This window comes from Habropoda laboriosa, unplaced genomic scaffold, assembly GCF_001263275.1.
Source record: "Habropoda laboriosa isolate 0110345459 unplaced genomic scaffold, ASM126327v1 scaffold76, whole genome shotgun sequence".
In the NCBI taxonomy this organism is placed as follows: Eukaryota; Metazoa; Arthropoda; class Insecta; order Hymenoptera; family Apidae; genus Habropoda; species Habropoda laboriosa.
Window position 1 is genome coordinate 1,083,065 of NW_017100184.1, and position 13,215 is coordinate 1,096,279.

At 46.9% G+C, this 13,215-nt stretch overlaps 1 protein-coding gene across 1 annotated transcript; it reads left to right on the forward strand.

Annotated features, from left to right (window-relative positions):
* The first annotated feature begins 5,964 nt into the window (after positions 1-5,964).
* LOC108579393 (DNA fragmentation factor subunit beta) lies at positions 5,965-11,377 on the forward strand. Its single transcript, XM_017942920.1, has 6 exons — positions 5,965-6,021; positions 7,213-7,314; positions 8,445-8,574; positions 8,713-8,924; positions 10,523-11,109; positions 11,218-11,377. Exons 1-6 carry the CDS (start codon positions 5,965-5,967, stop codon positions 11,375-11,377), a joined length of 1,248 nt encoding a protein of 415 aa, XP_017798409.1.
* Positions 11,378-13,215: the final 1,838 nt, after the last annotated feature.

Below are 13,215 nucleotides of genomic sequence, written 5' to 3' on the forward strand. Positions count from 1 at the left end.
GGCAATTACACGCGCGTGTTTTATATATGTAACCATCGAAATTCATCGTTGGGAGTGTATCGTCTTTTGCATACAATAAATCAGTGGGAAACGCATAGAACACGCTTAAATGTGTAATATCGGTATGTAGAGTTACGTGCCATAGGTTGTCGAATATATTAGCGAGGCACAACGACACGTGTGTCATATGACGGTGCATAAATGTTGAGTGATGCAAAGCATCGAATCGCGATTTATTGGAAAAAGTTAGCAATTTTCGCGGAGAATTATTTCTGCCGGGAAACGTGATTAACCCTTTGACTGCGCCGCTCTCGGAGAGACCATCAATACAGACGGCGCGATATTCGCATATCAGTCGCTGCGACTGGTCGTCCACTGACCAAAACGGTATCCGGAGATTTGATACCATTCTTGCGGTTAAAAAAGTAAATAATTGCAAATAAATTAAGAAAAATGTAGAGGGCGTATATTTACGTCTTTCTTAGAGATCTAGCTTCGGCCGGTAGTGCACGGCTCTCGCCTATCTCGTAGCGATACAAATTTGTCTGCAGAGAAATTATTGAAGAGGCGAATAGAAGCGGAAACACGAAATAATAAGGGATCTTTAAATTCGTTCATGTCAATTTTCAGGAACAGCAGGGATTTTCAGAGATTTTCAGGGATTATCGTCAATTTTGCATGTCTTTTTCTGTATTGCAAGTGACTATTAGCCAGCAAGCAGAGGTGTACGTAGATTCCTGACACATTAGTCGCAAGTTCAACAATTTTCATTTATTCGCCAGACGCCGATTGGTGAAATTGCTAACGTTACTATAGTTCAATTCTTTCACCAGACTGTTCAGTTCGACAATGGAAGAGGCTGCGTCTGCATATAAAGAAGCATTTTTGAAAGAAAGCACTCTTACTAAATAACTCACAATTCGGTCAATTTCGGCTGCTTTCACCTGAAAAAAGTGGCGAATATTCTTGAACGAATACGTGTGCCCAAAATCTCCTTGTAAAAAAATCTGAAAGAACTAAGAAACTATGTAACAGAACATCTTTTCGAGCGGTAATTAAACGAAAGAAAAATGACATTTCGCTTTGCACAAAGAAGGAAAATTTTGATATATTCTTAATTCTCAAACTGGTAAATTGGCTGTTACATTTACTACATTACCTATTCATTCTTCAATTCAGCTTCTCTCTCTCCCGTCTCGGTAGGGAAAAACGAAGTTGGGTGATTGAAAAGCGACGTTGCATCACGTTCTAAATATTAATTACATAGTTTACGTACCGAACGAATATTACGGGGATAATGTAACCTCTTCCTTGACACTGGAATTGGTGAATTTGCAACGAGAACGAGGTCTTTTTCTATTAATTAATATCAATCGAGCAATATTCACAAGTTCGGTCGATCCGGTGGCTGCGCCAGTTTCAAAACACTAACAGAGGAGTTGTTTTAAAGTCGAGCAATTTTCATAGTTTGCGTTGAAAGTGAGGCAAAAACAGGTCGATGTGGCCGGATAATTCTACAGGTCGAACCGCCGATATTTCTAGAAATTGCTTGCCCCGAATGAAAGTGAATAGAACGCAGAGAACAGTCTGGCGTAGCTGAATTTGCATTTCATTTTTTCGTCACAGTTTATTAGAAGCAAGGAAATGGAAATCATTTATTAAAAGTTTCACGCAAATCGACCATTATTCTTTATTCCCCAAGGACGCTGTCTGTATTGTACATTTTGATTCCGGTTCCCAGGAATAGACGACGCTGAGAATATTTGTCGATTGTGTAGAAATCGGTCCTTTCCAATCGATAAATACGAGAAAATAGAAGAAAGAGCAAATAATCGAGGATACGAGCTTTGTGCCGTTCCTGTCGAGAGAAGCTTCGGAAGGAGATCGACCGAGGCGGGAGCGTTACAAGCGAGATAACGGACTTGATTTGCAAAAGTAGCGGGGCAAACACGGAAAGACACTACGTCTGACCGATCGTTAGGAAGCACGCTTTGCGAAAGCACGGTTTATCGAGGCTTGTGACAAATAGGAATTGCATCGTCCCCTGTTCTTGCCCGCTTGTACACCAGTACGTAGTCGATTAGCGGTCTCTAAGCTGTGCACTGGTCGAACTTTGCGTTACCTATATCCACCGCTATCCGTTTATCCCGATAATAACGATCTCCGATTGCACGGCTAGCGATCGCTAACGACGTGTTCCATAGAGGAATCGAACACAAGGTGATTCGCGTGCAGGTGTTCATTTTTTCAAAGGACGACATCTTTGCTGGAAACGAGGCAACGTGAAATGAAATCCTTTCTCTCGGAAAATGTGAGCTGGAAAGTTTCATCAGCGATGAAAACGAGTGTTATTGAAACACCCCGCAGTGCTAATGAACAGGGTGGCGGTATCATTATTCGCGCGACGTTCTATCAATAGCGGTGCACACCCTCGGGCCTGCCGGTGAAGCTCGCTGAACCGTTGAATCGCAGAAATATCACACCGAAAAAGGAGGAAGAAACTCGGTTTCACGTTCACGGGTTTGACAAAGAGAGAGAGAAGAAACGAAGAAAATATGAGGAGAAAGACGAGTTGTCGTGAAAGGCTCAAGGATCCCGGCAATGACGCAAAGTGGCTTAGTACTCCTCGTCGAAGACGCAAGGAATCTCGGCAAAACATCTCTCCAGCTGAAAAGCTGGACGACAGGCGGGAGCTTCCGAAAGTTTCGCTCTCCGAGGTCACGTTCCACCGGTAACCCTTCGGGACGCTATTCGGGCGAGTATCGGGCGAGTATCGGGCGATACTCCGCGACACGTAACTCTCTTCGGTTTCCAACTAATTGCGCAATTACGTGAAATTACGGGTTTTCGTCCATGTGGAGAGCAAGAGTCTCGGTGATTTGAAAGTTCGCGGGCCGAAAGTCCTTCGTGCGCCTCGAAGGCCTTTCCGTCTCTACACTTTTATTGCGTGCAATTCTGCCGTGCCTGCACGCAGATAATACTCTTTGACGCGATGAATTTTTACGTCCGCGGCGGAATGTCGGCCGGTGAAGAAAACATTCTTTCGCGCTCTTTTATCCCGAGATCTGATTTCAGCGGGCCGCGAGAAACGCGCGGGAAGGGACGGAAGATAAATCTGTCGGCGCTGCCTCGTTTGTTTGCCCGTCGGAATTGAAAAATAAGTTTCTCCGAGTTCGATTCGTCCCGAAGGAGAGACGATTGACGTAGAATTTGGAAAAATAACGTACGGGATAGTAAACAAGGAGGTTCGTCAGGTGTGCCAGGGTTAATTTTATGCGAACGATGAGTGTTCAACTGGTTTGGCAGTTTTTGAGTCGCGAGTCGGCCGAAAGACCGTCCGAAATCTTTCGAATAGTAAATCTGCGCCTGAGAAAAAAGTGGGCCAAACCTGGTAATTCGTCTTGATCGTTGCAGCAGGTTTTACTAAGTAGAAGTGACGAGGGAAAAAACTCGAGCAGCCAACCTCTGGCGAAACTTAGACGGTAGTAGATAGTAGGTATATGGAATAGCGTAGGAGATGCATGGAAAACGTTGTCCGCGATTGCTCAACCACTTTTAATAAAATTACATTATTCTCTAATAGCGTATAATTGCGGCGACTATCGGGAGATTATTGCAACAGGATACGAACTAGTCCAAGTCGCGTAGATCTATCGACCATACCTGTCGCATGTCAAACACTCGTAATATCACGTGGCACAATTCCCATGAATGGATTTCAATGGAAAATCGCCGATGGCGCGAATACGAAGGATGTTTCAGCGGGAGAATGTATTTTTAATTATTCAAGGCGAAAGACGCGTGTCTGTAAGATTGATGCAGCGCCGGGGAAGAAGCGTTCGTAACCGGAATGTACGCGATTTCATAGTCTCTTTAATAATCCATAATGCATGCACAACGAGGATATAGAAAATTGTTCGTCTAGCCGATCTACGTTGCGTTAGTTGCTGTTTCGATAATACATAAGCAATGCTTCCCATTGAGAAAATGGGCAATTTATTTCGCGCCGCTGTTTTCCATAAACAGTTGTGCTCGATTATGCCAATGTCGCAAACGTGCCGAATGCGTAAGAAAGCGCGGGAAACCGAAGTTGTTTGTTTTCTTCGAACAATACTGTTTCCCGAGGTATCGCGAAGATTCCACCCTTTTACCGCAAGTTCGGCGCGGCGACGACAGAGGCGATAAACTGAAATAAACTGCTCGACGGGCGATAAAACGAGTCCTTTGACGACGCGATCTGGAATCGTCTAAGACGCGGTATCGCGTAATTTTTCTGCTCGAATTGCCACATTGTGCGCCCTAGATAGCATTCACGACGCGAGCTTAAGAATAGCCGGTGTCGTAACCTTCGAAAGCGGCAAGGTCGGTACAATGCAAAGCAAGCGAGTAACGCTTAACGTTAAATTGCTCGATCAAAATGTTCCTCTCCGCGCCGAATCATCGTAATTACTCGACCCAATTTCCCCCGGGCACGGCTGACGATGAGAAAAACGGGGGGAAATATATAAGAAAACAACAAAGGCGAATTACGCGCGCCAGCGAGATAAATGCATAAATTGCAAAGAGGATGAAGCAACACGCCGTGGATGCGATATTATCATCTAGATTTGCATGCATAATTATTCCTGTAATTTCAAATCTCTTGCGAACTTAAGGACACGCGTGACGTAGAGGTGGACCTCTGGTCGACGCTTTTCCGATACGATTTTCTGCGAAAAAAGGAAGAAAGGAAAAAAGAGGTCCCGTGGAGTCGCGTCGGTTACCGGTGGGGCGTGCACTACAGAACAGAACGCTCTTTAATAAAGCGTTCCTTCAAGAGCGCTGCTCGAATATCGATGGAAAAAGAGATTTGTACAGCGTCGGTGTGTACGTATTGGAAACGATACACCTGAGAGCACGAGAAAACGGTATTCTCGCGAGCAGAGGAACGCTAGAGCACCTTATTTAAATTTCCTAAAGACGTACCGGCGTCAACCACTTCTCGAGATCTCGTCTGAAAGAGAAGTTGGCGCAGAGTTCAGGCGTAACGTGACGATAAAAACGGCATCGTAGAATAAAAAAGTAGCAAAGACGTGTGTTATAAAAACTCGCGAAAGAGCGGATACAGATTGGAAACTCATTGAGCTTCGAAACAGACTGCGGGATAGAAAGAAGGAGCGTAGAAACCGGAATCTATGAACGAGTTTTGAAATCCAGTAGCGACGAGGAAGGAAGGCTAATGATCCTTCCAGCTGGTCATCGGCATCGCCGTAGGGAAAAAGACGACGACAAAGACCGAAAGGTTCTCTCTGCTGATGACTGTACGTGCGTCCTTTCGGGATAGCGAGCTAAAGGACAGCACCACGGTTCCGTCCAGTGGCGACATCTACGCGGAGGAACGACGCAAGTTTGGCTGGCAGTTCGCAGGCGCATTTCCCGGTGCATTCTCTCATTCCAGCCTCGGCTCGAGCGGGGAGCGTCGCGTCATTCCTTCCCCGCGATCCACCGACGGTAGACACCGCTCTTTCTTTCTCTCCGCACACGTAACACACGCACACACGGCGGACGTGAAGAATTGGTGCTCCGTAAGCGGCGGTTACGCACGTTCGCTACTCCAAAAGGCAACAGGCTTCGTTCTACTCCTTCCTTCTTCTTTCTATCTCTCTCTCTTTCTCTCTCCTCCCTGCCGTGATTCTTCTCGTTCGCTCGGTTCTTCCGCTACGCCAACACCACGCATCTCCTCTCCCCACTCTTCGGTGTTCCATCGCTGGGTTCTACTCGGTTCTATCGGTGTTTCGCGTTGGTTCCCCTTCCGTCCGGTGGCAGCGATAAGCAGCGTGCACCAGCGCTGTCAGGGTCGAAGAAAGAAGAGGTCGGGGTCCGTGCCAGCTGTTCGCGACGACGTCGTCCACCGCTTTCTCCTCGCTCTGTCGTTCTCCGTCGCCCTCGTCCGCGGATCCAGAGACTACGGCCTAGACGCAGGCCATGTCGCTGATCGCCGACTGCTTTCGACGCCTCACCGAGACGCCGGCTAAAACCGAGGTAAACAAAGAATCGCTATTGCGGAAGCGCGCATACGCTTTATTCACCGGTATCACTCGCTTTATCTCTTCGACTGTCGCTCCCTTTTTTCGCTTGCTCGTACGCCTCTCGCGATATGTCACAACACGGAATTCGCTTGTTACGCGTTTTAACGACAGCTAGGTGTAAGGACTTTTTGCTTCGTGCGCTTGTGTTAAATATGGAAGTATACAAGCTGGTATCGCTGGTATTCGGTCGGCAGATTTAACGGATGTCTATATTCGTGTTTTTCCTTTTTTTTTTTCATCGACGACGAAGGTGTAATTCGTGCACGTTCTGCTGTCGAACGGTATCGGGATATCGAGCGATCGTATCAACTGTCACACATGTCTGCTCGAGACGTCGAGATTATCGTTCCTGTTATGAATTCAACTTCATCCAATCATTATTCATCGTGTCACACTTGTACGCTCCATGTACCGCTATCTACGTCGTCGACGAGATGTTTGCCAACATTTCTACACGTTTCACCAAAGAATTAATAACATTCGCATGTTTTCGTGGACCCGTGTCGTAACCGGCGGAACTTCCGATTCCGTGTTTGCGTTGCCGAGTGACCGCGATAAACGGCCACCGATCTGGGTCACCGAAGGAAACTGTAACACGCGGCTTTCCGTCGCCGCGACCTTGAATACGATCACCTCAATTATTATGCGTCCAGTTCGTTCGGATTCGCACGAGAGAGAGAGACTTTATCCGGAGATCCAGCCGGGATTTCCCCTCGAATTCATTAGCTTTCCCATCGAGTCGATCCCGCGGAACATTTGCCGCTTAATTTCTCCTCGACGAAGGCCGTGAAAGTTAATTTTCCTTTTACGAGCAGAGATGATACGGAGAGGTTGTGATATTCGAGCTTTGAATTTCAATTTCAATATCCCTTCCTGGTACAACCTTTCTCTCTGTATACTTTCATGCACTCGCTTTAATTCGGATCGAAGTTGGACCGGATGCCTCTTATTGCAGACCGTCTGGTGGAACGAATAAGCGACAAAGACGATAAATCGAGATAACTGACTCAGTCACGAAAGGCGAAATTCGAATGTAGTATCGGTACACGGTTTTTCATACGCTTCTGTAAATCAAAAAGGCCAAGGCCAAAGGACAAAAAGGCCAGAGCACCGAGAGAAATTCTTTCAAGCGATTATTTTTCAGCTGAAGGGCTACAAGGTCACCGACGTGAGCCGCACGCGGAAATTCGGCGTCGCCTGCAGGAGCCTTCAGGAGCTGAAGCGGAAAGCGTGCGCAAAGCTGAACGTGAGTATCGTAAGCGGTGATTAACGCTCGCGGCGTTTATTCAATCGACCGATCGTTCAATTCGAATAGAGAGAAAGAGGGAAATGTTTCTGTCGTAATAAAAGTTGCCGGCTAAAACTGGGTCATAAAAGCCTCACAGCTGATCCATAACACGGCTCCCGGAAAATTCTAACGCCCGGCCATTTCGTCTTCGCGCAAAATCGCTTCGCCGAAAAGAAAAAGCCAACTGAAAAGAACACGTTTAACGTGATTCGGGTTAAATTCCGCCAGGCTCGTGGTTCCGTTTCTAGGGGAAAGTCAGCAATTAAGGGACGCATCTTCTCGAACTGGGTTCGTTAACGTACGACCCAATCAATTTTTCAACATCCCTCCATTCATTCGGCGAGAGGAATCGTAGCGAGAAGTGGTTGACTCGTGAAGTTTCGAGAGGCAAAGTTCGTCAGCATCCGGAGTAAGCCAATTCACCGGCTGTATTTTCCAAACGTGGGAAGAGAGGAATTTCCAAGAGAAGATTCGAATAACGAGATGACAGAAGCGGTTCGACTAATTAGTCCTCGCACAGACGAACGGAGAAAGGGGAAGAGGGAGGATTAAGGTTTACGCGATGTTCGCCAACGTTTCGCGGCTACGTTAATCCGGTTGCGGGTCGACCTTGGAGCTGGATCGCGTTCGCCTGCAGCATGTGCAGCTTTATCGAACCAGCCGGGCCACGGACAAGGAGCAGCCCCAATGTCAAGGTCGTCCGTCTGCTGGACCGAGCGCCGCGCCGGCCAACCGTCTCACCGCGCACGCGGATCTTCCCTTGTTCCAGCTGTCTTCCAGTCGATCTTCCGTTGGAAAACTGGCGTACACCAAGCGTGACTCTGAAAAAAACACATCGATTGCTGCGGCACCGTGCTCGAGCTACTTTCCCCCGGTAACTAGGACAGCTTTTCTCGCGTGAAAAGGACGCTGGAATAAAAATAACGGTTCGGTCGAAGGTTAACCGTCCCTGACTTTGATACGACGTTGGGTCGGTGTTCGTCGTTTTGGCTCGTGGCGCGTGTGTGCTGTGTCTTGAGAACCGATAACGACACTTCTTCGCGACGTAACCTTGCCAGGATGAACGGAACGATCCTCTGTGCTTTCAGGTGACGAACGACCTCGCCGAAGTCAACGTCTTCCTGCTCGATGGTTCGTTGATCGACGAGGAGTACTTCTCCACGCTGGAACCTCAGGTTACGCTGATCCTTGCGAAACCTGGGGAGAAGATATTGAGCGGTTAGTGTGGTTCGTTTACATTTCCATATTTTCTTTGGCAACGGTAGCTCCGAGAAATGTCAAGCTTTGACGCGGTAAGGCGAGCTTTGAAACGAAACAACAGAGGCAAGCTTCGCGAGACTCGACGTTTGCTTACAGACGCGGACCTCTTCTACGACACTTTGAGGCGCGTCAACATCGATTTCCTGACTGCCGGCGACAAGGCGTCCGAGTTCCTCACGGAAAACCTTAAAGCGAAGGTCGCCGTTCTAAATAACGCTTTGAACAAAGACGACTCGAAGACGGTGCTCAGCGACAGAGACGAGCATCCGGAATGGTTTCGCGGATTAGACACCAACTACACCACAAAAGTGAGTATTCGTTCTCTTCGCGATCTCGTTCGCCTCGCGAGAAGGACGACAGGTTTCTCATCTGCGCCTCGTCTAACTTTTCTTCGCAAACATCACGGAGAACCTTGAAATTTATCCGCACAGCACGTGTAGGAAGCGTGGACGACAAATCAATACGAACGCAGATAATTCTGCCGCTGCACAAGTTTCCCCGGAAACTTTCTCCCGGTGATCGAGAGGGCACCGTCAAAGGCAAGTTGACCTCGAACGCGTTAATAAGACGCTCTAGGTCGACGCGAGCTAATGCAACACACAGCCACGTCTACCCTATCTATCTACCCTATCGTCCGATATCGCAACGACTTCCCTTTAATTCAGCCACCTTGCCATTTATCGCCGCTCGAGTTTCGCCCTCGAATCTCTACCCTCGTTGCTTCCGCCATTCCGTGCGATAATTAATTAGTTCGTTATCGCTGCCCTTTTATCGCGTGCTCTTCGACCGTGTATACCTACCCATCTTTTCGTTTACGGTCCATGTTTCACCTAGATGAAACGTACTTACTGACCAATACAGTTCCAACGAACGTGCAATGCCTTCGGCGAGGATAAAGCTGCATTATCCGGACTTTGGAGATAATAATAAATTCGCTTCGTCTTCGACGTTGCGAAATCCCTGTTTCCCGCCCAAATCCCACGCCCAACCTTCGATTTTCTCCACACACACGTTACACCTACACGTATGTATCTATGCTGGATGAAATATCCGGGCTTGCACACCGTGGTTTTCTTTACACCGACGAATACGCGTATCCCACGGCAACCTTCGTTCGTGTCCTTCGTTCTTACTTCCTGTCGTCCTTCCACAGATTCTTAGACTGGTTTCTTGCCGCGGCGTATATACACGTACCCGTGCAGCATCGGTACTATCGAACGCGTGTGTCATTAAACCGACTTTCGTAATACTTCTAATTCGAATTTGATTGTCGGTTATTACCTATTACCTTCACGCAAATGCGTTACGTTTGATTAACACTTTACTACTGGCAGTGGATTGCACGGTGGTTTCGTGTAAATTACCACCCAGTGGACTTTGCCGGCATGATCGGCCTCCCTATCGTGTATTGTAATAGACAATAACGGCAATTCCGTTGGCGATTTGCCGAAAACAATGGCTCTGTTCCGCGCTGATTACAAATCAATTATATTCGCAACGGTACAATATCGGTGTCTAGTGACCCATTTCGATCGGCCGGCTCATATTTACCGCGATGTTCGCTATTTTACGCGCGGAGGCACCTCCGAGAATTAACGGAACAGCACGAAGAAGAGAGTAAGCAGAAAACCGTAGAGTGCGATCGCCCTCTTCCTACGCGAGCCGACTGCGAAAAGTAACGAAACCGTTGTTCCACAGGAGGCGGACGGTACAATATCGGTGTCTAGTGACCCATTTCGATCGGCCGGCTCATATTTACCGCGATGTTCGCTATTTTACGCGTGGAGGCACCTCCGAGAATTAACGGAACAGCACGAAGAAGAGAGTAAGCAGAAAACCGTAGAGTGTGATCGCCCTCTTCCTACGCGAGCCGACTGCGAAAAGTAACGAAACCGTTGTTCCACAGGAGGCGTACATGCATCGCAGATGTCAGGACAGGATACGGGGCTACCTTTACAAGACGATCGATCAGATCAAATCGTCGGACACCTTTTCGAAAGATCCTCGAGCCAGGAAACAGCTGTTGTACGCGATAGCGTTCTTCAAGATGCAACTGAAGGAAGACCATTACTTGGGACATTACTTCGACAGGAGTCGAACAAAGATCGAGGCGTTGGAGGATCGCGACGAACGTGACTCGTCGTCCTGCTACGATCATTGCCCCTGTAGATTGAATCAGTTGGATGGCAGTACGTACTTCCGGTTGTTCGGTACGATGAACCATTCGTGCGTGGACGGCGCGAAGAGGAGCGAGAAAGACTGGAAGGTCGGCACGAAGACCGAGGAGGAGGACGAGGAGGAAGAAAATTGTCCTTACACGATCAAGAGGAAAGGCAGGGAAACCTTGGTCGCGTTGTGCGATCGAAAGGGTGAATTTAGGTGCAACGGCGTCTGGAACGCGGATAAATGCGCTTACGGGGAGAGGCACAGGATCAATCCTTACAGGTCAAGGGAGGAGCTTATTCTCTTCTCCACATGGAACTTCGATCATAAGTAAGAACTTTCTCTGGGATTCGAGAATCTGCGAAAATGTGTTTTCTATCATTTTTGTAGTTAGCCAATTACGCGAGACACAGGTTTGAAATTAGGTGTATTTTTCAGGATCGAAAGGTCCAGGACCCTGATACCGTTGCTTCTGAATCTGTCGTCGCAAGGAATAGCCAACGAGACGGACATCTTCGAGATCTACGAAAATCTGTTCACGGTGAAGAACCTGAGGCTGGTGCACATCGTGTGCCACGACAAAGGCTCGCACAAGTAACTAGTCTCCGCGAAACGAAATACGTAACACGTAGAACGAGCTATGAAACGTAAATGCAACTCTTCGTATGAAACATGTACCTACTTGTAAACCACTGTTGATAGTTTATAGAGTTTAAACGTTTATTAATCGTCGTGTCCGGCGGTGATTCCGTTGCGTCGCGAAGTATTTAACAAGCAATACCGAGATCACGCGAAGTACTCTCTTCCTTCTACGGTAGATTAAGTCGGTCTTTCCTATACTGCAACCGTCGTATTTTCTATTTTCTATTATCGAACGTTTGCTCTGGGGTAAAGAGAGAGACACGCTGAAAAGATATCTGGATCGCCACTCTTGACTCTGTCGGCAAGGCAGAAAGCACGCAGGTCGATAACGGCGAGAGGATTCCTCGAGTGCAACAGATTGACACGGATTTAGAGCACCGTCGACACGGGAACCTTTTTGTAACATGTTTTTAAGAAATCTTTACGTATCCTGAACTACAAACGTATCGTAAAACTTTCTATCGACACTTTGCCGAATGAAAACCAGCGGGGCGAAGTTTCTTCTTCTTCTTCTTCTTCTTCTTTAGCAGAGAAAAACAGAAGATCTTCCCGAGAATCTCGATTTATCGTACAGGGTTGGGCGCAACGGAATAATACGCGGATTAAGGAGAGTTTATCGAGGCGAAACCGGCAAGGATTCGCCCAAGAGACTGCTGCTTGTATCGTTGAGGCTGCGAAACAAAGAGGCTGTCCATCGGGACACGCCTGACTTTAGCACTGGTTAGAAATGTATTCTTTAGAAAGTGTACTCTGTAGGATACGAGTAGCTTTCGAGTAATTTTTGATCCGACTGGTCGACCGAAGACAAAAACCAAAGTTCTGATATATACATATATATATACATATAAATTATAAAGATATATACGTATACATATTCCTTATTTAATTTAGAGAAGAAAAAAAAATATATATATATACACATACATATGGACGTGTGTACAGGATGACGTAATATTTAAATTCTTATTAAAACATGGAACAACGAACAGGGGAATTGCGTTCGTTCGAGACAATCGGTAAAATGTCGAAATGGTGCGTAATTGAATACTTGCCGAGGGGATGAAAATACACGGTGCTCTGTGTGATTAAAGTGAAATTAACTCGATGATTTATAGTTGAACAATTGATTCGACCCAAGTCGAACCAGCGACCCAGAGGAATGTACGACCTTTTTTAACGCGTCGTTCAAACGATCGAAATATTGCCCTCCGTGGGGATAATTCACTCATCCGGTGCACACGCACACGTGACATATAAGTATAATATATACAGAGAGAAAGAAAGAAAAGAGAAATTATGAAACGTTTTAGAGACTTGTGCGATATACCTGAAATCTTACGGAAGGACTCGAATTACGTCTTTTTGACAATTCTTCTTTCGATATGATTTCGATCGGTTCGTTTCCGCGTTCACCGTCACTCGTCACCGATCCGACTCGACTCACTTTTTACAACGTCTGGATCACTATCGACGACGACAAATAACATACAGTTGCTAATTTCGTAGATTCAGTTGCACACTTCCGCTTAGAACGAACTTTCCACCCTTGTTTTTCTCATTCTCCACGAGTTTCGTGTACGAAGTAGTACGCGCTGTTATACAGGGTTTTCGAAGATCACTATGCTTCGAAGTGCGATGTAAAGTTTGCGTCGCTTCTATTCGCGAATTTTCCTTTTCGACGAACATACTGCCAACCACTGTTGCAAGGTTGAATTTCCCCCCCAAAAAGGTGAAGAGAAAAACTGCGCGAGATCGATGAAGCGTCGGACTTCGGTGGCAGTATCGTTCGCCGAT